The 27,178-nt window shown below is 39.1% G+C and overlaps 1 protein-coding gene across 2 annotated transcripts; it reads right to left on the reverse strand.

Moving 5' to 3' along the window:
• Positions 1–1,066: 1,066 nt before the first annotated feature.
• On the reverse strand, positions 1,067–27,178 carry dnajb5 (DnaJ heat shock protein family (Hsp40) member B5). 2 transcript variants are annotated; one of them, XM_028457810.1, is made up of 4 exons: positions 27,043–27,178; positions 20,771–21,040; positions 16,514–17,178; positions 1,067–4,022 (listed from the first exon to the last, which is right to left on the reverse strand). In XM_028457810.1, exons 2-4 carry the CDS (start codon positions 20,979–20,981, stop codon positions 3,789–3,791), a joined length of 1,110 nt encoding a protein of 369 aa, XP_028313611.1. In that variant the 5' UTR covers positions 20,982–21,040; positions 27,043–27,178; the 3' UTR covers positions 1,067–3,788. The 2 variants fall into 2 exon arrangements, with proteins under 2 accessions (XP_028313611.1, XP_028313612.1); XM_028457811.1 differs by having other exon boundaries at positions 27,047–27,148.

Genomic DNA, 27,178 nt, shown 5'->3' on the forward strand with positions numbered 1-27,178 from the left:
GGAGACAAGAACATTTACCACCCCCTGTAGGGTAAACCCACCCACAACCTCAGTTAAGATTAATCATAGAAAAGTTGTTCATCAAAACAGCAACATTTAAAGGGATCCTACACTGTTTTTACAAGTTTGGTCTAAAATCTTCAAAATTTGCTTATTAGAAGATCTATGCCTTTAAAAAAACACATTATAATGCACCATATTCATTTGCCTTTTAAAAATGGGACTACTTTATAGTTTAAGAGCCTGTGTTCCGCCATCTTAAAATCACGTGATTGATGACGTCACAAGACTATTGAAGCCACACAAACCCTGAGGATAGAAGTCCTATTGGGTGGGAATCCTTCAGCAATCTGTAGCTGTGTTTCCATTTCAGATTTTTGCAAAATTAAAGCTATATTTATAAATGTTAAAGTATAATTTGCACATTGAACGTGTTTCCATTGAATGCGAGACTTCCCTGCAGGAAGATGGACGCTCCAAACCTCCTTAAAACATTCTACATTCCTTTGTTGTTTACTCTCTAATGTGGCAGTAATATGTTTTAAGTACAATGCTAAGAAACGTCTCTGTCTTCTCTTCTGTCCACACGTACCACGCCATGTTTCCTCAGAGAGAAAAGGTCATGTGACCAGGTAGGTCGCGTTCTGTGATGTGTAATTGTGTAAAGATTGTTTCCATTGCGCTTTTGCGATACATTTCAACATCAAAAATATCTGGAAAAACCCTCCTCCTGAAGCGTAAAACCTTTTAGTGATATTTGAGTTTTTTTTTTTTTTTGAAATTCAGGTGTTTCCATTACTATTGTTTATTGCACTTTTTAGATTTTTCACATTTCCAAAGGTGTTGGAAATGCAGCTTGTGATTACTTGCTAACTTCAGCCATCAGAGTGTCAGCCGTGCACTGTTTAAGGGAGAGTAAAGGTCCCTTAGGAGAGCTCTTCTTCTCTGCTTCATTGTCTACAACCAAATCACAGAGTTGAAACTGTCGCCCCCTGTGGTCACATCCGTTTTTATCCTCCATCAGTAAACAAAAGAGGTTCATATCGGCATCTTTAACATTTCCTGGTTTTTTAGAGCAACAAAAAGCAGCACAAGCTGTCATTTTGACTGAAAAAGCTGCCAAATGATCTAAAATGCAGGCTGAATTCTTCACTCTAATAGGAAATAATGGGATGCTTACAGGCAGTCGAGCCGTGTGACATCATCAATCACGTGATTTCAAGATGACGGAACACAGGCTCAAAAACAAGTGGTCCCTTTTTTAAAAGGTAATTAAATGATTGTGGTGTAAAATAGAGTGTTTTGTTAGTATTTCAAAGATGTTAGGCCACATTTGTAAATACAGTGGAGGATCCCTTTAAAGAACAGATTGTTACATGAGAAAAAAACATTGATTAAACCCTAAACTCAGTCTATTTTTGGCACTGCTCACAGTAGCACCCAGACGTGGCCTCCAAAGCCACAGAGAAAGCAGAAAATCCACAAGAACGCAAAGTCTCTCAGAGGAATTCACATTGAGCCCATGTTCATGTATCTCTGGAATACTCTCCATGGATTGGTAACATCTTGTATGACACTGTACTGCGATGCATTGGCAGGAACAAAAGACAAAAAAACATCAAGTAGAAAAATCAGCTGAAGTAAAATGACGTATTTATGGTTGGATCTTAAATCCCCAGCTCCTCATGGTAATAATGTCTGTAGGACTTTGTCTGTTGTGCGTTTGACAGTTTGACCTGTGTGTTCACGTGTGTGGTCTTGAACTGAGCTTAAGGCACCTGAACGTCGCTCCGACGCTAAGCGAGGCTGATTTGGTTCTGAGCACCCGGGTTCTGTGCTGAGTGTCACAGCCAAGCTTACGCTGCTGTTACAGAAGGTGATTGTCATTGTCAGAGGTCAGCTTTACAGTGTGCGCGCATGGCAACAATTCACTTTAACATGTGCTCAGTAGCTGTGATTGTAGTTTTCACTCGTGGAAATAACATGTCAAAATGTTAATGTTAAATATGTCTATAAAACTATTTTGACATGTTACAAATTTAATTTCACATGTATTTCCATTTTAACTCATCAACACTGATTTCCAGATATATATGATTTAATCACAGATACCAGTAACTGCTTTTTCACTTGTAATAATAATAATTAGATTACATAGATATCTTTTAATATGTGGAAATTAAATTACAAGATGTCTGTGATTAAATTTGAATGGAAGTCAATGGGACAGTTTGACTAGTTCTAATTAAGTTACAGATCTCTACAGTGACAGTTTTCACTAGTCAGAACTGAATTGTAGATATCAATAATTAGAATTGCAACTACTCAAAATTGCATTATGGATATGTTGACTTGGAAATTGAATTATAGATATGTGTAATGGATTATTAAAAATTAAAAAGTTTGTCGAGTGGTAAGTCATTTTTATAATATCTAAAATTCAATTCCGACGAGTTATAAAAGCAACTGTAGATATCGCAAATAAAATTTTTACTCATGATAATCTAATTCTTACTAGTTACAATTATATTTTAGATATCTAAAATTATATTCTTACTTTACAATCCCAAGATGACACGAGTAATTTAATTTTGACGAGTCAGAATTGAATTTTTACTTGTGAGAACAGAATTGTTGATATCGACAACAATTGTTTCCACTAGTGAAAACAGAATGTTTACAATCAATAATTTAAACTGCAACTAGTCACGATGACATCATGGACTTGTCAGCTTGGAATTATAACGTTATGAAATTGAATCATAGGTATCTGTTATTAAATTTGAATGGAAGTCAATGGGACACTTTGACTAGTTGTAATGAAGTTACAAATTTCCACGGGTGAGAAATGAATTGTAGATATCAATAATTAGACTTTTAGTCAAAATTACATTGTGGATACGTTGACTTGGAATTATAACATATGGAAATTGAATTATAGATATGTTTGATGGCAGGTACCTGTACTGATTACGTGGTAAAAAATGTTTCCAGCAAGCCGTGGTAATATTTAATCGGATATGTCGTTTTGACGAGTGGAAAGTTTATATTATAATATCTAACATTCAATTCAGTTACAAAAGCAACTGTAGACATCTCAAATAAAATTTTTACTCGTGATAATCTAATTCCCACTAGTAGTTAAAATGATATTTTACATGTCGGAAATTACATTCTTACGTTACAATGTAACGTATCACATATCAGTAATTTAATTTTGACGAGTCAGAATTAAATTTTTACTAGTTAGAACTGAATTGTTGATATCTACAATAACAATTTCCACAAGTGAAAATAGAACTGTAAATGTTATTTAGTCAAAATTACAATATGGATATGTTCGCATGGAATTTTAACATGTGGAAATTGAATTATAGATATGTGTAATACTGATTCCATGTTAAAACCCCAGTGAACGTAGGGAGCAGATCATACTACCTAAGGTGCTTAATGGGAGGAGTGGAAGCATGAGGAGAGCTGGTGTTGTTGGACTGGGACGCAGGGTGAAGGTAAAACCAGTGAATCGAGTGAAACTGCTGGTACTCTGACAGTACGAACAAAGAAAATCTTGGAAAAATGTTTCTGTAATTTAAAAAAAAAAGGACTAGTTGGTCTAATCACAAGAAGACGTGGATCAGAGGATTGAACGGCTTTGATGAATCTGTAAAAACAGGCTCGTGTGTGAAAGCCGAGGACTGAAGACGAGACAGAAGCATAAATAAAGAACAATGGTAGAGTTTGTTCAGCCTTCCACAGTGACCACAGTCACAGAATGGGGCTGTGCTGTCCTAGGACTGTGGTAGGTGCTGTCTGATGATCTCTCTGGACTGGGGGGGAATCCTGTCTGGAAAACGCACTAAAAACTCCACAATGAGGTCACCGCGCTGAGACGGGTTCTTTGGAAAGGGCAGCCCTTCTCCTCTGAGTCGCTTCACTGTGCCCGGCTTGATGATGTCGTGACACGGTAGGGAGATGACACGGTTATCCATAGTGGGAATGCTGACTGTGCAGCCACACAGAGCCTGGAAGAAAGGGCAGTCAATGGGTTAATAACAGGGTTGGGGTCAATTACAATTCAATTACGATTGCAGTGACAGACATTTTTCCCAATTACAATTCAAATACGATTATTTTTTATCCCCTGAAAGTCAATTACATATGTGTTCTCAATTACTAAAGTTAAATTACAATGAATTACAAATACTGAGTCTAAATAACCCCATAAAACTTGTATTAGCTTTCTGTTAGCATCTCTTATGATAGTTGGTGGGTTTTGACCAGGGTTGGGGTCAATCATTTTTTTCAGTTACAATTACGTTTTCAATTACCTATGTTCAATTACAATTCCATCATGATTATAGTGACCAGCATTTTTTCCAATTACAATTAAATTACCATTATCTTTAATCCTCAGAAAGTAAATTACAATTACGTTTTCAATTACTACATTTCAAATACAATTTATCAGAATTGCTAAGCCTGAAATAAATAACCTAATAAAGGTCTCTCTTGTGTTAGCTTTCTGTTAGCATCTCTTATGATAACGGGTCCGAGATCAGCTGTAAAATACACTTGAAACTCATTTCTATCATCTAATTTCTTTCTTATCTATTGGTTACCTTGTTGTCCTAATCAATGAAAATATAGATTTTTAATATTTTTGGTGTGGGCGTCCGTATACTCCTCAATTCATATTTTTTTTTAAATGGGAAAATGGGAAAAGCTTGATATGAAACATGTTTTAATAATTAATAACTACATATGAGCAGTGTTTGGAATAACGGCGTTATGTAACAGCGTTTGTTTTTCAGTAATGGGGTAATCTAACTAATTACTTTTTACGTCGTTAAATGCGGTGCATTACATGCATTGATTAAATATAATGTAATCCGAAAGCATCCCCGGCTTCTGACTCAGCTGTAGTGAGGGGGTGGGTTAAAAACAAGGTGAGAGATTATGATTGGCTTAGGGTGCGTCATGTTTCATGATAGCCAATCAGAGCTAGTGTTTTTACACATGTGCCAGCAAGAGGAGGCGGGTTAAAAACAATGTGAGCGATTATGATTGGCTTAGGGTGCTCCCGCGACACACACACACACACACACTACAGATTGGATGAATCAGCAGAGATGGTGAGCGTGGAGCAGTCTGATGAAAAGTTGACATTTTTAAGGTGACGATATAAACACTACTTTATATTAATTATGGTCAAAGGCAAGAACGTGTATGTAAAGTGTTCATTATATCCAGGAGAGAAGACTTTGTCCACATCTGTTGTAAGCAACTCAAATTTATTTAATGAAGCACCTCACGATACACGCGTCTAAAAAATGTGAATTATTTGACATAGAGCAACTTTTTTTTTTAGTTACTTTCCTTGGTAATGAGTTACTTTTATTATAGAGTAATTTAGTTACTAACGCAGTTACTTTTTTGAACAAGTAGTGAGTAACTATAACTAATTACTTTTTCAAAGTAACGTTCCCAACACTGCATATGAGTAGAACTGTACATAGAACTGATGATACTTTTTTTTATAGAATTTTCATGGCAATTACAATTACAAAGTCAATTATCTAAACTCAATTACAATTTAATTACGATTGTGACAGCAACAGATTTTTAAAATTTACAATTATAATTATGCCATAATTGTAATTAATTATCAATTACGCGATTACAATTATGATTGACCCCAACCCTGGTCTTGTCTTAAATCAGCCTTAAAATACACTAAAAAAATTGATCTACCATCAAATTTGTTTCTCAACAAATAATTAATGATATATGCATATGCCATATAACTGTAACTTGGTTTCCCAGTTTTGTGTTTAATTAAATTATAATTGACAGTTTTTATAGAATTTTCACTCAATTACAATTATAAATTACATTTTCTGAACTCAATTACAATTCAATTATGATTACAACAGCAACAGATTTTTTTTCCAATTACAAGTATAACAAGGTGCATTACAATAGGATCCTTTGCTTGTGCTAGGGCCCTAATTACTGTAAAATTTTAAATATTTATCAATTATGCAATTACAATTATAATTGAACACAACCCTAGTTAATAATATCCTCAGTTATGTCTCACAGACTGAGACTGGATTTGACTAAAAATGTCACTTCATTCTAACTGTAGAATTGTTTTACAGAGAAAAAAGAATAAAGCGCTATCTGCTGGCAGAGTGTGTGTGTGTGTGTGTGTGTGTGTGTGTGTGTGTGTGTGTGTGTGCGCGTGTGTGTGTGTGTGTGTGTGTGTGTGTGCATGTGTGTGTGTGTGTGTCAGCATTGGAGTGTCCACACATTGCACACAACACTAAATTTAGCAGCGATCTCATAGCTGGGGCTAATGAGGTGAGGCAGGAATCGGCTGAGCTCGTAAATAGTTGGAAGGCTTGTCAGACTCACCCCCCAACACACACACGGACGCATGCACACACACATGCACCTAACCTATCTTAGGACACTATTTTGATAATTGTCCATTTTAAAGACATCTTTAGATGTCAGACTCATTATATTTATAAATATACATATTATTTTCATTTGTGTTTTTGTAGTAAATGTGTTTGTCTTGTTTTTGGGTATTTCTGCTGTTTTTGTTCGTTGGGAAAGGGAAGTCTGGGCCTCCCTGCTTAGGATGCTGTCCCTGTGACCCGACTATGGATAAGAGGGAGAAGATCGATGGATGGATTTATTCCAAGAACACATACAAATGACAACACACAACACGACAACAGAAACACACAAAAATACACTAAACAACAACAGAAACGCACAAAATGCACAGAAGTAAAAAGACACGATGGGCCTGTACTACGGTATGAGTATATCCTGATCGCTCTGTTAGCAGGCTTCACCTAACCAAACATTCTCCATCAGAAAGCAGCTGTCCTACGAAGCAGGATATAAATACGTTCACTTAAGCCAGGTGATTTCACACAAAATATGTGTGCGCTCCAGTGGGTGGGGATTGCAGCATCAGACCAATCACAATCACAGGGAAATTGTATAAAGCAACTTACATCACAATTGAGGAATAATTCTTTAAAACTATGAAGAATTTAAATCCATAATTCAGACCAAAAACAAAACTGTTGCTGCAGAAAAAACTGAAAGAAAAGAACACAGGCAGGAAGCTGCTGACACTGTTAATGTGTAAAAGTGTGAGATTATACAATATTAATCTATGGGATGATAAACAAACAGCGCTCTGATGATCAGTTTCACTTTATTACAGCACAGACGTGTTTCTATTCAGGTAGTCCTTCACAATTTATCACACACACACTGGGATGACAGCACATGACTTTACTGCAGTATGTTCCTGTTGAAGCTGTCACCATCACTATATGTAGCTATACCAGCCTGTCATTGCACCATCCCGTTAGATCTCTGAAGCTAAGCTGGTCTAGACCTGGTTAGTAGGTGGATGGGAGACCACTGACCACAGTGGGGTGGCAGTCACCCCAGTGGTATCTGTCATTGTGTCCTTGGGCAAGACACTTCACCCACAGTGCCTAGTATGAATGTAGTGTTTGTGGTGGTCGAAGGTGATGCACTATGGCAGTCGTGCTTCCGTCTGTCCACCCCAGGGCAGCTGTGGCTACTATAGTAGTTTACCACCACTAAATGTGGAGTGAAAGAATAATCCCTTAATTCTGTAAAGTTTTGTTATTAGGTCCGAGCGCCAAGGGGCTCTCGTAGTAGCCACACGAGGGAAGGGGCGGAGCCTATGCAAACACCACGTGCCCACCAGGGACCCTTATCATGTCGAAGGCATGCCCCTGCGCTTTACGAAAATGTATAGTTCATGGAACTCAAAAGGGGGGAAACATTGTTATTGGGTTGGCTTATTATTCTTTCTTTCTTTTGTTTCCCGGTGTCGGAACCAACTCACCTACTTTTCACCCACTGAACCATTATGTAGAATCTCAAAAATGAAAACAAAATGAAATCGCATGCTTCTCTAATTTCTGGCATTATTCCGATTTTAAAAATTGACTCGCCAGCGCCACCAAGAACGCTAAAAATGCATTACGAGATAGAAATTGCCAAAAAAATTAATTCATTGTAGAATCATGAAAATTGACACAGAAGTACACCATGACAAGACAAGCAAAAATATTACTATGACCATGTCAAAAAACCTACAGGAAGTCCAAAATTTTGAATTGAAAATTTAAAATGACAAAATTGCTATTTTTGCTCTCGTTGTATTTTAACGCATTTCTCCTAAGGCGTTTCACTGACGGGGTTCAAAATCACTGGAGATCATCTAGAGAAGTGGGACACCAAAAGCAATCAATGGATTTTTGATAACTTTTACAGTGTTTGCAGGGTGGAGCCGTGAATTTTGGGCAAAAATGACAAAATATTACATTTTTGGAAAATGCTCCCATTTGCACATACAAACTCCGATTTGCATCAAATGTGAATCAGTTGTTAAACTCCCGGCCATAAACCAGCTCAATGTGGAAAAACGGAGATTGACGCGATTTTAGTGATACCATATATTATAATACTGAAAACAACCAAACAATAACAACAATAGACATAATAAGAATAAGAAACAAATGTATGTACAGCTCATTTTGTCATTGGACATTAAATCATAAATCATCGGTGCGCACCAGGCACGAGCACATACAACAGCCTTTCGTAAACATGATTGACAATTAGGAGGACCAATAGTCTTGATGATCAACCCGGAAGCTAAACATCGTCTACAATACCTTTAAGTGAACGATATAACGTACCTGCAGCAAACATTTCCCAAGCGTGACCCACTCGCTACTTCGGGCAGCTAGCCACGTTACCGTGATTGGGCGCGCTCTGTCACGTGACGGCATAACGGTGTGACGTGACATAACAATCAAGACAATTGTTGTATGACACGTCACAACATAGTGTTCATGGGAAATGTAGGATTAGTACAACCAGCGGTGTTAGCCTGCATCGTAGTACAGTACACAACAATTAAATCCTGGAAGTTAGCACGATAAGAGGACATCCAGCTTTGTAGTACAGGCCCCTAAAGCTTATGCATCATATCTTTAGCTACAGGCCTTCCATGATGTCATCACAATGTGCCTACGTTCCATTATGTTAATGAAATCACAGGGAGGGATTTACAGACGTGACATATCGTCCTCCTTTTAGTCCTTACATAGAGCTCAGTGAGAGCAGTGGCTCTGGTTGCCTTTAAGAACAATTACACACACGCAGGTTTCCATGACACTCCACACTCTGCCAGCTGATCTGGGGGCTGCTAGTTGCATAACATTCAAGTTCGTCAACAGGGCTACACACACACACACACACACACACACACACACACACACACACACACACACACACACACACACACACACACACACACACACACACACACACACACACACACACACACACACACACACACACACACACACACACACTATACTACCACCTGAGCCACGGGCGAGGGTCGTCTTCTGATTGAGAGGTTGGGGGTTCGATCCCAGTACCTGACTATGTGTCGAAGTGTCCTTGAGCAAGACACTGAACCCTAAGTTGCTCCCAGTGGTCGACTAGCGCCTTGCATGGCAGTCCTGTCCCACTGGTGTGTAAATGTGAGAGTGATTGGGTGAATGAGCTGATATGTAAAGCGCTTTGAGACTGCTTCAGTGTGGTGATAAAGCGCTATATAAAATCAAGTCCATTTACCATTTATACTGATTTATAGAAAAGAAAATAGTGAATTACTGTTTTTTTTCTGAAACTACAAAATAAATGTATTATTATTTCTAAGTGAAGGTGATCAGAGCTGAAAGCAGCCCATGGAATGTGACAGCCACTGGTAACACACACATGAGACGTGTGTGTTGGTTATGAAGTGGTTTTGCTGCTGGATTCAGAGTAACAGTAACAGGAGTGAGGAATGCTCTGCTGCTGGTCTGTCTTACACTGGGAAACACTGCAGATGCATTACTAATACCAGCCCAATGGAAAACGATGCCTCTGGCCTCCTGGCACACCGTAAACCAGTGTTTACAGTGGGACTGGTTAATAAGATAGGAAGTACTTTGTCTGTTAAAGCTGTACAAAGTACTTCTCATTACAAAATGTTCAAAAATGTATTCAAGCTTTGTTTTTTTTTCTGGTCCAGCATTTCCATCAGCAACCTTAAAATGTTGCAGCTGGTCCAGAACAAAGAGTTGCTCTATCATGTGGGCACAGAACAAATGTCGCTAAAATGCATAAAAATCTCAAAACAGATTATTATATTGATATATATATATTAATATTGATGGTCTTCCTATGGAATATTATAACAACTAAAACTGCTTTTTATTTGTACCAAAAGCTTTCTTTCACGACAGCAACCCATCATTATGGTTGTTTTATTTTACCCAAATTACGAACTTCATTAGTACAGCACCCAGTAACATACAGAGCTATGCATGAATGGAATTCATTACTAAATGACATTAAACAACATTCATTCATCCATCCATTTCTGACCCGCTTTGTCTTTTCTCAGGGTCGTGAAGGTCTGCCGGTGCCTATCTCCGGCTCACATTAGGTGCTAGGCAGGGGAAATTAAACAACATAATATTCATCATTTTAGAAAATCTCGAAATAGATATTATTTATTAAGAAACTTTAGTGACAAACAATAATTCTAATACTTCGGAGTATTTATGTACATTGTTATTGAGTTGTAGTTGTTGAAATGTCCGTTTTGTTGGTGTAATGTGATTATTATTATTATCATTTTGTTATTTGTGGACCCCAGGAAGAATAACTGATAGCTTATGCTTAAGCTAATGGGGATCCTAATAAACAAACAAACAAATGAACCCGAGCTCATCAAGCAAAGACTTTCGAAAACGGCCGATCGGATCCATACGTCTTAACAGGAGTTCCACAGTGTGGATGGGAACATGAATGGGATATATATCCATACATTTTCTTTTGGTAACCAAAACATAACCAAAATTAAATCAGCTGTTCCTTGTCCCATTATCAACATTCCCTGAAAATGTCATCAAAATCTGTTCATAACTTTTCAAGTTATCGCGTATACAACAAACACACACACGCACACACACACAAACAAACTGACCAACATAATTCCAAAAAACTTTTTTGTTTTCGAAAGTAACAAACTACTTTTATCACAGTGGAGGCCATTAAATGTGTTTGTCTTGAGAATAAGGACCAATCTGAGCATTAACACAGGAAACAACAAAGGCTTTGTGTCGTTTCCCTGTTATTTTTGTTGTTTTGTTTATTATTTCTCTTTTGTGTGTGTTATTGTTATTGTTTTGTGTGGTTTCTGAGTCATTTTGTGATTTTTTTGTTGCTGTTTTTTATTTCTCTTGTTTCATATATTTTTCTGAAATTTCGCATATATTTTGTGTATATTGTGTTCCTCTGTCATATTTTCACCAACAGCAGGATTACATCAAAAGCACTTAATGGATTTTGACATGACCTTAGGCCATGAAAGATTCCATTACATTTTGGAGCGTGTCATCATTAATATATTGATTCTGAATCAGCGTGAAAAATCAAAAAATCCCCTTCTCTCATCATTGGTGAAATAAAAAATAAAAAAATCACATTTCAGGTTGTAATTGATCAATCTTTATGTCGAGTTCGTTCATCCATCATCCCACTAAGTTTCCTCTAGATTGGATCCGGATTGTGTTTTCCATTGCAATTGTTCTTAATAAAGGTGGTGCTCATACATTGTGACCTACTGTATGGTTATTAATGGGGATAGATATTCCCTACAAGCCTTTAAAGTGTGAATGATCTGATACCATGATCAGGATCATTGTTCCACTTACAGTAACTGCCAATATGTGGCAAAGAGGAGATTTTGGCACTTAGAGAAGGTTCACACTCTCTGAGCTCTTGTTTTTACTCATTTTTGCTGTCGTTTTGTATGTTATCTGTTAGTTTTGTTTATTGTTGTCATTTACGATATCATTTCTCATTTTGTTTATGTTTGTTGCTGTTTTGTGTGTTTCTTTGATTAATTGTCTGTATATTTGTTGTCATTTTGTGTGTATTTTGAGTCACGTTGTATATTTTTGTTGCTGTTTTTTGTAATATGTCATTGTGAATGTCTCAACATATTTTGTCTATTTTTATTATTATTTTGTATATTTTTCTATAATTACCTCCGCCACGCACAGAATGGAAGGTTATGTTTACCTGGCATTTATTTGTCTGTCTGTCTGTCTGTTAGCAAGTTAACTTGAAAGGTTATGAACGGATTTGGATACATTTTTCAGGAGATGTTGATAATGGGATAAGGAACGAGTGATTACATTTTGGCGATGTTTTGGATTACCAAAAATGAGAAAATACCAAAAAATAGGAAAATAAAAGCTGTGTCTGAGCCTGCTCCTTTAAGCGCAGTGGCTTATGGGTAATGTAGTAGTGGTAGGGAAGTGCATTGTGTGTATGTCGCACCCGGTACTCGTGCTGTACTTGGCGGAGATCTGCATTTTCCAATTGCCAAATACATTGTTCTCGTAGGAGTTCTTATCATTACTTTCTTCTGCAACTCCTTTGTCCTGGGTCCATATCTCTGCGAATATTTATCGTACAAGTTCGATGCTTACATTTACAAAAAGCTTGTCTCAAGTGGAGTATTTTATTTCTTTGGACCGAAGCTGTACGACCAACCAGTAAAAAGATCAGTAGAGGTCAAAGTTCATAACGTCATTAAAAAAAAAAAAAGAAAAGAAAAATAAATTCCCTATGACTTGGCCACTGGTACATTGAACAACATTTCCTTTCAATGTGTGACCTTGACTTTTGCTCAAGTTCATATTTAAGGTCAAGAACTCCTCAGAAAAGTGAACAAAGTGAGACCACAACACTCTCAGGATGACAAAGCTCAGCCAAACCAAATCGAAAAATACTTTTTTCCCTATAACTTGGCCACAAATTGAAATACAGTGCTCAGACTGGTACCATTGACCTGTGACCTTCACCTTCGCTCAAGAGCATATTCAAGGTCAGTCTTCTGTTTTTCCTGCATTATTACTTTCAATTTAATTAGTGAAGAGAACAAACTTGTCAACAAATCCAGATACAGGTTGTCATTTTTGGCAATTTTTTCCATTTTCACCTTGCGAATACAGGTCTTGTCTAGTTTTAGTTTATTTTCATTGTTGTTTTTATATGTTATGTCAACTTTGTGTATTTTTTAGGGGAGACCTTTCAGTTTACTTTAGGGGTCACACAAAATGAGTGGCCCGTGGCCCCCATGCCACCAGTTGCCAATGACAGAAAGTTCCCTCTGGCAGATTTTTGTGTATTTCTGTTTTTTTTTTTAATATCTTTCTGTACATTTGTATTTTTTGGAGTCAAATTGTATTTTTTTGTTGTTGTATTGTTTTTTTAATCAGACGATGTCTGTATTTTTGTTGTCATTTTGTGTTTTTGGAGTCATTTTATGTGTATTTCTGTTTGCTTTTTGAATATTTTTCTGTAATTTTATATTTTTTGAAATCATATTGTGTTTTTTGTTGTTCTTTTGTGTCCCCTGGACTGCCAGTTGCTGTCTGATGTCTGAGTCAGATGATTTAACACACTTGTCCTGTGTGTTGCAGCACGAGGCTGCAGCATTTAGCATCTCATCTCCAAAGCTGACTGAAGCAGTGGAACGCGAGCACTTGTTTGCTTTGGATACTGAATCTTCTGACCCACTTCCACAATATTCAAAAAGCAGCCACATCTCTTTCTGTTTATGGCTGTTTGGGTCTCAGATGTACCTGCTGCTGTGAACTGGGATTAGCTTTAAACTGTGAAAACTCGCAGAATAAAAACTTCATTACTTTTGCAGGTTTTGATCCAACACCCTCCACAAACTCTTGTTGCCTGACACTCAAATAGCTACTTTACTTTTCCTCTGCATTTTATTCTATACTATACTGTCATATTATCAACATTTATACCAGCATTAAAATAATGACCAATCTGGGAATTAACACAGGAAACAACAAAAGCTTTGTGTGTTTTTGTTGTTTTTTGTATTTTTGTATTGCTTTTGTGCATTTGTGTGTTTTTGTTTTGTGTGTTATGGGTAATTTTTCAGTTATTTTTTGTGTATATTTGTTGTCTTGTGTGCAATTAAAGTAAATTTGTGTATTGTTGTTGTCCTTTTGTGCAACTTTCTTTAATTTTGTATTATTTGGGGTCATTTTGTTGTTGTTGAGTTTTTTTGTGTATTTTTGTTTTCAGTTGTTCTTTCTGGAGACATTTATGTGTATTTTTGGTGCTGATTTGTGTAGTTTTTTTATATTTCCGATGTTGTTTTGCATGTTTTTTAGTGGGGTTTTTTTTGTTTCTAGAGTAAATTTGGACATTTTTCTATGATACGGTATGGTTTTTGGAGTCCTTTTCTGTATTTTCGTGGTTTTTTTAGTGTACTGTTGCTGTTCTTTTGTATATTTTTGCCATTATTTTGTGTATTGTTCTATCATATCGTGGGTTTTTAAGAGTCCTTTTGTTTGTTTACTTTGAGGGAGGGGGTGGGGAGAGGGCACACAAAATGAGACTGAGCGCCTACACAAAATTATAATGTTATGGTTGATGAATATAACTTTAATGAGGCTATGATAATGAGACGAACAAGACAACTTTGGTATTGACAGCTTGGTTTAGTTACTAACTAACTTGTGTCCTTTAGTGCATTTTTTGTGATTTTGTGTTTTTGGAGTAATTTGTGTACTTTTACTGTTGCTTTATGTACTTTTCTGGCATTGTGTGTGTTTTTGGAGTCATTTTGTTGTTGTTGTGCGTTTACTTTTGGGGGCCGTTACATGTGGCCCCCCGGGTTGTGCACTGAGTCCCAGTGTGAGCAGAGCTGTGCTGGACCCAATGTCCTCATATGAGAAGCTCATTAAACGTCCTGCCAGTCAAAGTAAAAACAGCCTGGCTCGTCACCGCTGTCACACTACATCCAGCTCACACTCAGGCATGTTTGCAAATATATTCCTAGACGTGTATCTGTAGGCCTGGTGTGTATTTATGAATGTTTGCTTGTGTGCTGTCCACATTTTGGCTGATTCCTCCTCATCCTATTTTTTTTCTTAATATAAACTCTCCTCACACAAACATTGGACATGATCTAAATCCAAAATAACACAACCAATCAGGGAGCTGGGTTTGTTATAGTCCCTCCTACTTTATTTGCATTATGTCTACTAGTGAATCTTTTGGCTTTAGTAGTACTAGTAAACTAAAAACGGTCAAAATCATCTAGACCAGGGGTTTTCAATCTTTTTGGTCAGGACCCCATTTGGGGTCATGAGACACTGGGAAGGGGTCACCAGATGCCTTCAAGAAACTAGAATTTTTTTCAACAATTTGCTTATTTTTACCCTTTTTCTGCCACTGCACCAAACCTGCCATATTTTAACCTACACCTTTTTCTTGTCATATTTTGCCTTTTAATGCATTTTTGTGAAATTACTCCCATTTCTGCCATTTGTCCATCAAATTTCAATGCCTTTTCTGCACATTATTTCCAGTTTCAAGACTTTTTTAGCACTTATAAACCCTTTCCACCACTTTTCCCACCTTATTTTGCATATGTTGCATACATTATTGTCACTTTTAACCCATATATAAGCTTATTTTGCAACTTAAACCACATCACCATTTGTCATGCCCAGTTTAAACTAATGGTTCCTATTAATTGTTCCATTATTGACACTTTAAACCCTTATTACCACTTTTACTGTCTGTTTTTGACACTCTAATTTGCAATTTTTCAGATAAATAATAAATTTGGTTATCCACTTATTCATAGAACAATGGACCATCATTTTGCTGACTTCATGGATGGACCCCAAAAATCTCTCCCCTTTATTCCCCCTAATAGATGGCCCTGTCTCCACATGACTGTCCTTCAATGTTCATGTATGTGTTCAACCACCTTCAGGTACAGTGGGGGTCCCCAGTCTCTGGAACCTTTATTTTGGGGGTCAGGGGTTGAAAAGGTTCAGAACCACTGATCTAGATGATTAGGCTTTACTAGTAAGGTCTACTCACATAGACTAGTACAACTAGTGCACTCAAACTCTCACTAGTAGTACTAGTAATAATCAAGGGACCAATCCATGGTTGTAACATTTTTGAAAGCCAATGGCAAGCCTGAATGTGCTTTCCCCACCCTCTTATTACCATATAAGGCTTACTAGACTAGTAGTACTAGTAACACTTTTTGCTTCACTAGTAAAGTGTACTTGCCCACTACTAAACCAGAATTGAGTAAATGATCTGAAATGTGAGCACTAGAAGAGCTTAACTATGGTTGAGATCACATACAGGTGCTCCTGATTTCTATTTATTAACTCTAATCAACCTATCCTATGCTGACTAAGCAGTAAGGGTCCGAGCTGTGAGTCACTAACGTTCACACGAGTTAATGCTCAGCTGAAGTGAGGCTGATTTGTGGACTAATGAGCGTTCTGGGAGTGGAACCACTCACCTCTTTCAGGCTGATCTTGCAGGTGTAAAAAATGTTGGAGCCGTCCCTCTTAAAGTGGGCGTGTCCTCTGTCTTTGAGGACGAAGGCGATATCAGCCGGAATGTTCTCTGGAGTCTCATCGCCTTCCTTTGGGAAAGTGATCTTAGTTCCTTCTTTCCATCCCTTCTTGATAACAATGTTGAGAATCTTGTCCTCTGTCCTCATGCTCCGCCCATCGGGGTTCAGCCTGCGGCGGGTTATCTTCATGCGCTTGGTGCAGCCATGAAAGATCTCTTCCAGAGAGACCTTCAGCTCGTGGACCACAGGGGGGTCCTGGTGTTTCCGGCTAGAACTGAGGCGCTCTGAGGGACCTCCTCCTCGTCTCCTGCGAGCCTCTCCTGGAACGCCATTGTTCATCCCTCCTGGAAAGTTAAACTGTCTCCCAAAATGTACAAAGGGATCCTCCTCATCGATGTCCATGTCCGGCTCAGTGATGTTGCTGTGGTCGTTGTGATGGGAGAAGCCATTGGAGCGGCTGTGGCCACGGTTGGAGCCAAAGAACATGTCAAAAGGGTTGGAGCCGCCAAAGAAGGAGGCGAAGGTGGCGTGGGGGTCCCCGTGGAACGTGTAGTGATAAGTGGAGCTGCCAGGGGCCCCTGAGGAGCTGCTGCCGCCAGTTTTCAAACCTGAAAAAGCAACAGGAAGAAGATCATGAGAGCATGCATGTTACAGTAGTTTACAAAATTAAGTTTTACCAAATTTTGCCAGATCGCTTTTTGCCTTGTTCCAGTTGACATTTTGAGCATCTGTACCAAAAACAACGTCAATTGCTGCACATTTAGGGGTGGCACACTTTTTCAAATGTTTTTTTTATTTTCAGGAATAGTGTTTGAACTGTTCTAATGTTCTTACTCCTTTAATATAAATACAGGGATAAACTATTAATCACCATACTTGCCTTGATATTGTTCAAGTTTCTGATATCTGTGAAAGTTACGCATTTTTTGTGATTTTGTGTTTTTGGAGTAATTTGTGTACTTTTACTGTTGCTTTATGTACTTTTCTGGCATTGTGTGTGTTTTTGGAGTCATTTTGTTGTTGTTGTGCGTTTACTTTTGGGGGCCGTTACATGTGGCCCCCCGGGTTGTGCACTGAGTCCCAGTGTGAGCAGAGCTGTGCTGGACCCAATGTCCTCATATGAGAAGCTCATTAAACGTCCTGCCAGTCAAAGTAAAAACAGCCTGGCTCGTCACCGCTGTCACACTACATCCAGCTCACACTCAGGCATGTTTGCAAATATATTCCTAGACGTGTATCTGTAGGCCTGGTGTGTATTTATGAATGTTTGCTTGTGTGCTGTCCACATTTTGGCTGATTCCATCTCATCCTATTTTTTTTCTTAATATAAACTCTCCTCACACAAACATTGGACATGATCTAAATCCAAAATAACACAACCAATCAGGGAGCTGGGTTTGTTATAGTCCCTCCTACTTTATTTGCATTATGTCTACTAGTGAATCTTTTGGCTTTAGTAGTACTAGTAAACTAAAAACGGTCAAAATCATCTAGACCAGGGGTTTTCAATCTTTTTGGTCAGGACCCCATTTGGGGTCATGAGACACTGGGAAGGGGTCACCAGATGCCTTCAAGAACTAGAACAATTCTCTTATTTTTACCCTTTTTCTGCCACTGCACCAAACCTGCCATATTTTAACCTATTTTCATCACTTTTTCTGGTCATATTTTTGCTTCTTTTAATGCATTTTTGTTACGCATTCCTCAGTTGAACAATAAAAACTGAAAAAATGTGCCAGCCTTTACAGATGTTATATAGGCTGAATTTTTGGTACAGATGTTCAAAATGGCAATAGGAATAAGACAAAATGCGATCTGGCACAATTTTGAAAATGTTTTTTTAAACCATCATATTGTGAACCACCTAATGTGTGTGTGTGTGTGTGTGTGTGTGTGTGTGTAGGGGGTGGATCCATTCTAAATTATTGCGCACCAGTCCAACAAACACGTAAAAAAAAACGCATACCCTACACCTGCACGTCTGCAAGTCTGATATACATTTTCCATAAACTTAGAATGGGTACACGGGCACAATGCACAATCACTTCCGCATGTGTGTTTGCAGACGCTTTAATGTGCATGAACATTAAAGCACACATTTCCGCCACACCTGGATGTGCACCTAACAAACATAAATATATCAGTCAAACGTAGACGCAGGTGTGGCATGAGTGAAGCTATAGTGATCATTTGACCTTCACTATCACGTGTTTGTGACATGTAAACACTTAGAAAAAAAAACTTTAGGCGTGCACACGTGTGCAGGTATGTAAGCGTGTGTGTGAGTGTTGAGTGTATAACGGACCATCATTTAGTCCGGTTACAGTCTGTGTCACGTCCATAGAGTGGTAGTGACTGTAGTGTTACGCTCTGAGTCAGATCGTTGCTGTGATTGGACGGGATACAACACACACACACTTACTGACGTGCACACGTGTACACGCCTGCACGCGTAAGCGCCTCACAATTTTTTACAACAGAAGCGTTTACATGTCACGTAGACGGCGCTCCATAGTGAAGGGCACCTGATTACTGCAGCTCAACTCATGCCACACCTGCCACTACACCTAACTACTTAAACTAGGTGAGTTTAGTGAAAATTAGGCAGACAGGTACACGTGCGATAGACTGGTGCACATTAATTTAGAACGGATTCACCCTCCATAGTATGTGTGTGTGTGTGTGTGTGTGTGTGTACATGCATTTAAACGCCCACCAGCAGGAAACAAATAGAGTCCCTGTGAACTCAGAGAGCAGACGTAGAGCACACTTTAGAAAACACTTAGTGTGGGTTGGAAAGACAAGAGAGAGTAGCTGACGTGGGTGGAAAAAGCTTCCTCCATCTTCCAACTGTATCAGAGGAAGGTACACATTCATTCTATCCAAGACACTCATTACACCCACCCCACACACACACACACACACACACACACGCACACACGCACACACACACACACAGGTACACACACCCACTCACACACACACACACACACACACACACACACACTCAGGGGCCACATGCAGCACAAATTGACTCCAAAAACACACAAGATGACAAAAATGAACAAAATGACAACAAAAACATACAATATGAGAGAAATATATATAAATGACGACATAACACACACAAAACAACAAAAATATATGCAGAGGCGAAAGTAACGGATTACAAGAAGCAGTACTCACGTTACTGTAGTTGCTTGTACTTTTTTTGTATATTTCTAAATCAGTAATTTTACTTGTACTTAAGTACGTTTTAAAAGAAGTAAAGTATTTTGCATCATTTGAACCATTACTGAGTAAATTATTATTCTTTGGTTTAAAATGATCAACAGACACTGTGAAACTACAAAATGCATCACATCATAGCCGACCAACCAGATTAAACGTAAAGCACTGGCACCAAAACAGATTTAATACCGGTTATTATCTTGGTTTTAGAGTTCATAAATGTAGCTATACTTAGAGCCTGATCATTTTTTTATTTTGAATTTATATTATTGGTGCTATTTTATTTTAAAAAGAATTGTACATTTTGACAAAGATGTTATTTTATACAGGTGCCTTTGTGGAAAATAAATACATTTCCAATTGTCCAAGATCTGGTCTCTTCTTTTTTAAGTTTATATATGAGATGTTTACTATATGCAAGGGAACCATGGCAAGATTTATGACAAAAATAAATGTGGGGGGTGAAAGTAACTTTTACTTTGAGTACTATTTAATTGAGCTACTTTTACTTGTGCCTGAGTTTTTATGTATTACTTACAGTTTCAATCAACTAATACTTCTACTTGATGACACCAAAAACACACAAACAACATAAAAAACAAACATTCAAAATGGAAAACACACAATAGAAACAAAACAACACACATGATGACTCGGGAAAAATACATAGAAGAAACCAAACTTCGATGTTTCCTGTTGTAAATATGTGGCCCTCAGATCAGACACATTTGGGGAGCCCTGCAGTAATAAAGGTTGCCCATCTCTCCACTACAGTAATGTTGGCACTGATGACACACACATCATGTGAAGATAAATCTGAAAACCCTGGAGGTGCTCCCACGTCACCCATTGTGTTCCTCTCAGTAAAATTAGATGCTGAGTCTGTTTCCCAGTTATTTTTAGTAAACCCATCATAAGGCCTGTTTAACTGGGCCTGTCCGCGCTGACAGTAATCCACAGACGCCTCACCTTCCTCCCCCAGCTGATCGTACACCGCCCTCTTTTTGGGGTCGCTGAGTACTTCGTACGCTTCTGCGATCTCCTTAAACTTCTCTTCTGCGTTGGCATCCTTGTTCTTGTCAGGGTGGAAGCGGAGCGCCATGCGTCTGTAGGCCTTCTTGATCTCCTCCTCGTTGGAGCCCTTTGTGATGCCCAACATCTTATAGTAGTCTTTCCCCATGGCTGCAGTCCTTTGGCAGAGACCCTCGACCTGTGTTCAGCTCACTGCTCGATCACTGTCTGTGAGACACAAAGCAGCTGTTTTCATCTCAACAATAAAGAAAAACAAGGATGATCAAAAGTCACAGCTCTGTTGAGCCTTCTAGTCCTGTTAACCTTAGCAGGGTTGGGGTCAATGACATTTATCTATTACAATTAGCCATGTTCAATTACAACTCAATTACGGCGACCAACATTTTTTTTTGATTACAATTACAATTATGATTTTTCCTCTGTAAGAATTTATAATTACGTTCTAGATTACTAAAGTTCAAATAAAGGAATCACAATTACTGAGCCTGAAATAAATCACCCCATAAACCTTCCTCTTGTGTTAGCTTTCTGTTAGCATCTCTTATGGTAACGGGTCAGCTTTGACCCATGTCTTAAATCAGCTGTAAGATACACTAAGAAATTATTATAATATTTATTATATAATCTAATTTGTTTCTCATCTCTTGGTTTCCATGTTAGGCTTCCTTCTACATGAAAATATTGGTGTTAATATTTTTGTATATCTTAATATCTGAACTCAATTACGATTCAATTACGGTTACAACAGCAACATATTTTTTTTCAATTACGATTACAATTATAACTGAAACTGCAAGCAGTTATGAAAGGGGGCCAAGCCTTCCCGCGTGACTCGGCCCCAAGGTTTTGCGTAGCGCATTGAAGTATGTCACAAAGGATGACGGGCTTGGGCGAGCGTCAGGACGCAGGCCAACGTGCCATTTGTAGTGAACAGGTGAATATTAACTTTTGGAAGATGTGATTTAAAATCGGAAAGTTACAGGCCAAAATGCGTTTGTACCCATTATAGCGCGATCTAGCGGCGCACTTTTTTGGTATGGGTGATCTGTGTGCTTTTCTATATGTAACTTGTAAATTTCACAGCCCTCAACATAATACTTCAGCTGAAATAAATGTTTGTTGTTTATGTTGTAATGAGCCACGCCCACTATGACCAATCACGATTAACTTCGAGATACGGCCCCAGGAGCGACCCAAGATCATACCCACCAAATTTAGTAAAAATTGGTCTTGCCATGGTGACGTACATTATTAAAATTTGGCGCATACCCCCACAGTCACATGCCAACCAAGGATCTCAGATTTGGTGTTGTTAGCATATATTTTGAAAGTGATATGCACCAGTCTGCATTTTTATAGCTAGGCATAAATAATTAGCTAGCTAATTATTTATGCCTATTTTGAGTGAACAAAATTCTTTTATCAACTTTAGATCAGGTCCAACTGAAGACTCTACATGACAAATTTCATGCTGATTGGACAAAACCCCAAGGAGGAATTCAGAAAAGTAGGTTTTTGATGTGTAGTGACTTCCTCCATTGAGTGTGACATGGAACTCCGGTTTAAATCAAAAGCTTTTGCCAATCACTCAAAAACGGCATACAGCTTATAATCGATCTGCTCCGACCTCACATGCTCCCTCACTCCGCACACTGGTCGAGTGAAAAGCACATTCATTTGCAGTTAAAGGGCCACACACCCACACACACACACTTTGACAACAAATGTTATGTTCAGGTCCTGCATGGAAATTCTTAGTCTCTTCCACTCCCTCACAGTCAAGGCTGCGTTTAGGTCTCGAAACATGGTACCGTTTGATTTTCTGTGAATTTGTATCAGGTAGTACCAAAGGAATTCAATTGGTACCTGAAAAAACAACCTGAATTTATATGACCGCATTGGTGATCATTTTTTCAAACTGATCGGTCCAAAAATCCTGATTGTGTAAAGCCTATCAAGAACCATATATACCACGTATATTTCCAATAAATCGATTGTATGGCTGGTTCGTTGGGTGGGGCTCATCCTCCCCAGGGGGCTTCGCCCAGAGGCTCGCCCTCTGGGGTTCCCGGAGCAGGGTGGTTGCCCTTTGCGTTTGGTGGGCTCGGCTTGCTGGCAGGGCCGGTCTTGGTGGGGGTCTTCCAGCTGCTTGGGTGATGCCATGTGGGTTTGGGGTCTGCAACTCTTCTGCCTTGGGGCTGTGCTCGCCGTATACCGGTATGACGGTATGACTCTTGGGGGGTCCTGACTTTGACAATAACTAAGGCTCATTGTGTGGGCGGCATTAATGAGGGGTGATCTGTGGCACTCTGGGGGGCTTGGAAGGTGCTGCTTCTGTTCCAGTTCCTTCTGGCCTGGGGTCCAGTCTCTGCTAACTCTGGGCCCGCCGGCGGACGGGGGGCCATGGGGTTGGGGGTTGGGGTTGGTGGCGGGGTGCACTGGGTTCTCGGCTCTTTGGGGCTTTCTCAGGTGTGTGTGTGGGGGACGTTGGCTGCCCCTCGGCCTGGGATCTCTGGGGCATCTGGGGGGGCTGCTCTGACATGGAGGGTGGCCTGGGGCTCCTTCGCCCCCCCAAGGCAGCGCTTGGGTTGGCAGAAAGAAGTGATTCTTGCATAAACATTGGTCATGGATAAACTGGCATGCCTTGGGCTGTGAGATAAGCTCGTACTGGGCTTAACCGTAGACATGTTGATCCCATATATCAGTTTTAGGTAAACACTCACTCCTTCCCTCTGTTTACGGCCACCACCATTATACTTAATCTCCTCTTCCATTTCCTACCCTGACTCAGACAGACGGTGCATTAGTCTATTAAAGATGTCTTCTTACCTTACTTGCTAACAGTTTCACTGCAGCCTTCTTCAGAGCTGTCAACTGTGTCACTTGCTTCCTCGTGTGATGTGTTAAAAACAGCTGATCAGGCCTGGAGACTTTCAAATTAAAAGTACCGGACCCTGCCATGCTGGCTCTCCGTCCTTAGTATGGGAGGGTGCTACTCTCTCCACCTTTAAGGCTAAACTTAAAACTTACTAATTCAAAAAAGTGTATATTAGGGATGTAACGATTAATCGTAAGGCAGTTAAAAATCGATTCATAGGTATCACGGTTGATATCGATTTTCTGAAAATTGAATCGCAGTACTTTTTTTAACCAGCAGAGGGCTATCCACAAGTGTAGGCGGCGGGCGGAGTCTGCTAATACTTTCTTTCTGGCCGCCTTCTACTCTTAAATATGTTAATAAATGATTCATTACCCCTTTAGCACCGAAAGAATATCTGTAATATTACTTGAATATCTGTAAAAGTCACGTTTTTCTATTAGCTCTGTCTGCTAGCATAGCTTCTCTTCTTCACTGCAACATATCTGCATGCCAACTGACCACTGGGTTACCAGCGCCCTCTGCTGGTCCAAACAAATATGACATAAATTAGTGCAATCACGGGTTTTTTTTTAAGTCCAATTGTTAAGGCACAAAATACATTTTCAGTTGCACTTTTAAAAGAAAAAGAACTATTATGCAGTTTTGCATTGTTTATTTTAGAACCAGAATTTAAATTAATAGGCTTCATTTTCATTTGTATTATTCCTTTATTTCATTCAAGATTTATTTTTAGTTAAATTGCATTGTTTTGAATAGTTTATCAAGGAATTCTTTTGACAATGAAAATAAAAGGAAAATAATACAGTATTTTCTAGTTTTTTTCCCAAAAAAAAATTTGTCTACGGTCCCATTTTGTAAAATAAATCATGAGGGAATCGTATCGTGAACCCAGTATCGTGAATCGAATCGTATCGGGAGTTGAGTGAATCGTTACATCCCTAGTGTATATTGTATAAAAGTATGAACCTAACCACTTAATCTTAAATTGTAGAACACCAACATTACATTCAAACACAATCAACCCCCACCCTCTCCTTTTCGTAGGGGAAGTGTGGCATATCCTTCAACAGGTGCTGTCCACACAGACACAGTAGTGACCCCTGTAACATACCCACCACGCAGCTTACACACTATTTACACTGATGTCCACACCACACATTCACCCCCTATACTCATTCTCATTCCACTCATATAGTCTAGCACCAGGTGTTTCTATGCAGGCAGACACAAAACAACAAAAACACCCAAAGCCCTTGTTTCCTGCGTTAATGCTCAGATTGGTCCATATTCTAATGCTGCGTTCACACTGAATGCGTCACAAAATGTTTGTGCGTCCAGATTACATACAAAGTCAATGAATAGATGTGAAATCTTTCCTCTGTGGTGGTGCAGTCCGATCTGCGCATTAAGAGTGTTGGCTGTGCGAGCGCGCTCCCACTTTTTCATCATATTTGCACATTCGCAGGAGTTGAAAATATTGAACTCCTGCTCCTCGCTTCAACAGGCAGTGAAACTCACCGAGTTATGTGTCGCTGGTGGGCGGTGCTTCACCCCCGACGCGCATATAAAGCGAACGGGGACATTTTTTTTATCCTGCGGAACGTTCCGATGCGTCCGGTGCTGCAGAAGACGCATTCGGTGTGAACGCACCATAATGCTGACATGATGACCATTTTTGTGTGAGCCTCTGTGATACTATACACAGTGTGCAGCTATAAATGACCTGCACTCTGCTCTCCTTCAGGGTTTAAGGTCAGAGGTCATCCCCAGAGGTAAATGGACACCAGATCAAACACCTTCAGTGTGGTCAATCTTTCGTCTTTACAACCAGTCTAATGCACATTTGGTCAGTTATTGAAAAATATTCAAGTGTACCAATTAAATAACAGTTTATTTTATATTCATTGATTATCTCTGTTGAACATGTTATTATAATGCCCAGAAGACTGCCTGATAGCATTAATGGTGGGCAGGATCAAATAATTGACATCATGGAGTTTAATCATCCAACAGACAATTGTTACACCATAGAGCAGTGGTTCTAAATATTTTTAGGCTTAAAGACCACATCTCTCTTATTTCTACATCCAAGGACCCCCTTTGTCCGACTACCACATTTTGCTTAGAAAACTATTTAAAAGCAACTATACAGCATAATGATGGAATGAATGGGTGATAACACATAAAAGAATCTCATTTTGTAAATAAGTGGAAAAAAAACACTATTCAGTGCAGAGTTTCCCAACCTTTTTTGGATCGTGACTCCATTTTGATATTAAGCATTTTTGGAAACCCCAAACAGTTTTTTTTTTTAGAATTACTTTTAGATCATGTTTGAGTTTAGATTTTTAATTTTTTTAATTTTTTTGCATTTTACTTGAACAAGATTTATATTTCACAAAGTGAAAGTATAGAAATACGGTACGGAAAAAGATTAGGGCCACTGGGGAAAAAAACAAAGCCACTGAAAGAATAATTTAAAAAAAGAGAGCCATCAATGGAAGAAAATAAAAAAATCACAATAGTAATCTTTTTTTTTTTTTTTTCAGTCCTGTTTATTCCCCCAGTGGCCCAAATCCTCCTCTGTGAATACAGGATTGTATGTTGTTTTAGTAAATTAAGAATATTATTCAAACAATTTCAAATATCTATTTGAATTTTTCTGAAATATTGGTGATCCCATTTAACCCCAGGCGACCCCACATGGGGTCCCGACCCCAAGGTTGAAAAACTGCCATGAATAGACTTGTGAATTTTGAGATTCACGCGATATAAGCACCAGGAAAACTGTGATTCCTGTAAATATTGTTGAGTTTCATTCACACAATGATTCATATTTTCTGTCATTTTTTGCTTCCTGCTGCGGGCCGAATTTGAACCTCTAAAAAGCCGGGTTTGGCCCCCGGGCCTTGCGTTTAAAACCCGTGTGACACAGATGATGTCAAAGCAGAGGTGAGCTCACTAACATAGACCTATGACAGATAGACACGGTTCTGCTTAAAGCCACAGCAAACCTCCTGGTTACACAGAAAATAAAAGCAGGTTACAGTCGCTCACATACAGGACTAAACAGCAAGAATAAAGACCACCATCTAAGGAGGAAAACCCGGATCAGAGGGACACGGTCCGCAGCCCGGCTCCGCTCCGTGTCAAAGCCCACATTACTACCAGGCTGTCCTCACATCCACCCCGGGGCCCGGGCTCCATGTCCCTGACTGACATCATGAGGAAAGCGGCTTTAAAAGTTCATTATCATGGATTCACTTTTAGAGGCGGATTCTCTGTCACACATTAGAGTCGAAAGATGGAAAACACGCTCTTATCTCACCGACCGAGGCTGCCTCCCTCCGCCTGGACCCTGGACCCCCTCCGAACCTGGACCGCTTTGGAAAGAACACACTAATAACACACCGACAGCTCCCAGTACACCCCAGTACTCTCTCTCTCTCTCTCTCTCTCTCTCT

Source organism: Gouania willdenowi, chromosome 9 (assembly GCF_900634775.1).
Source record: "Gouania willdenowi chromosome 9, fGouWil2.1, whole genome shotgun sequence".
Taxonomy (NCBI): Eukaryota; Metazoa; Chordata; class Actinopteri; order Blenniiformes; family Gobiesocidae; genus Gouania; species Gouania willdenowi.

Bases quoted from the DNA above. Each gene is read 5' to 3' on its own strand.
- dnajb5 (XM_028457810.1), bottom strand. From the start codon at position 20,981: ATGGGGAAAGACTACTATAAGATGTTGGGCATCACAAAGGGCTCCAAC. The intron at 17,179-20,770 runs GTGAGGCGTCTG...TTGCTTTTTCAG, and splicing joins CGATCAGCTGGGGGAGGAAG to GTTTGAAAACTGGCGGCAGC. The intron at 4,023-16,513 runs GTGAGTGGTTCC...CCTTTCTTCCAG, and splicing joins GCAAGATCAGCCTGAAAGAG to GCTCTGTGTGGCTGCACAGT.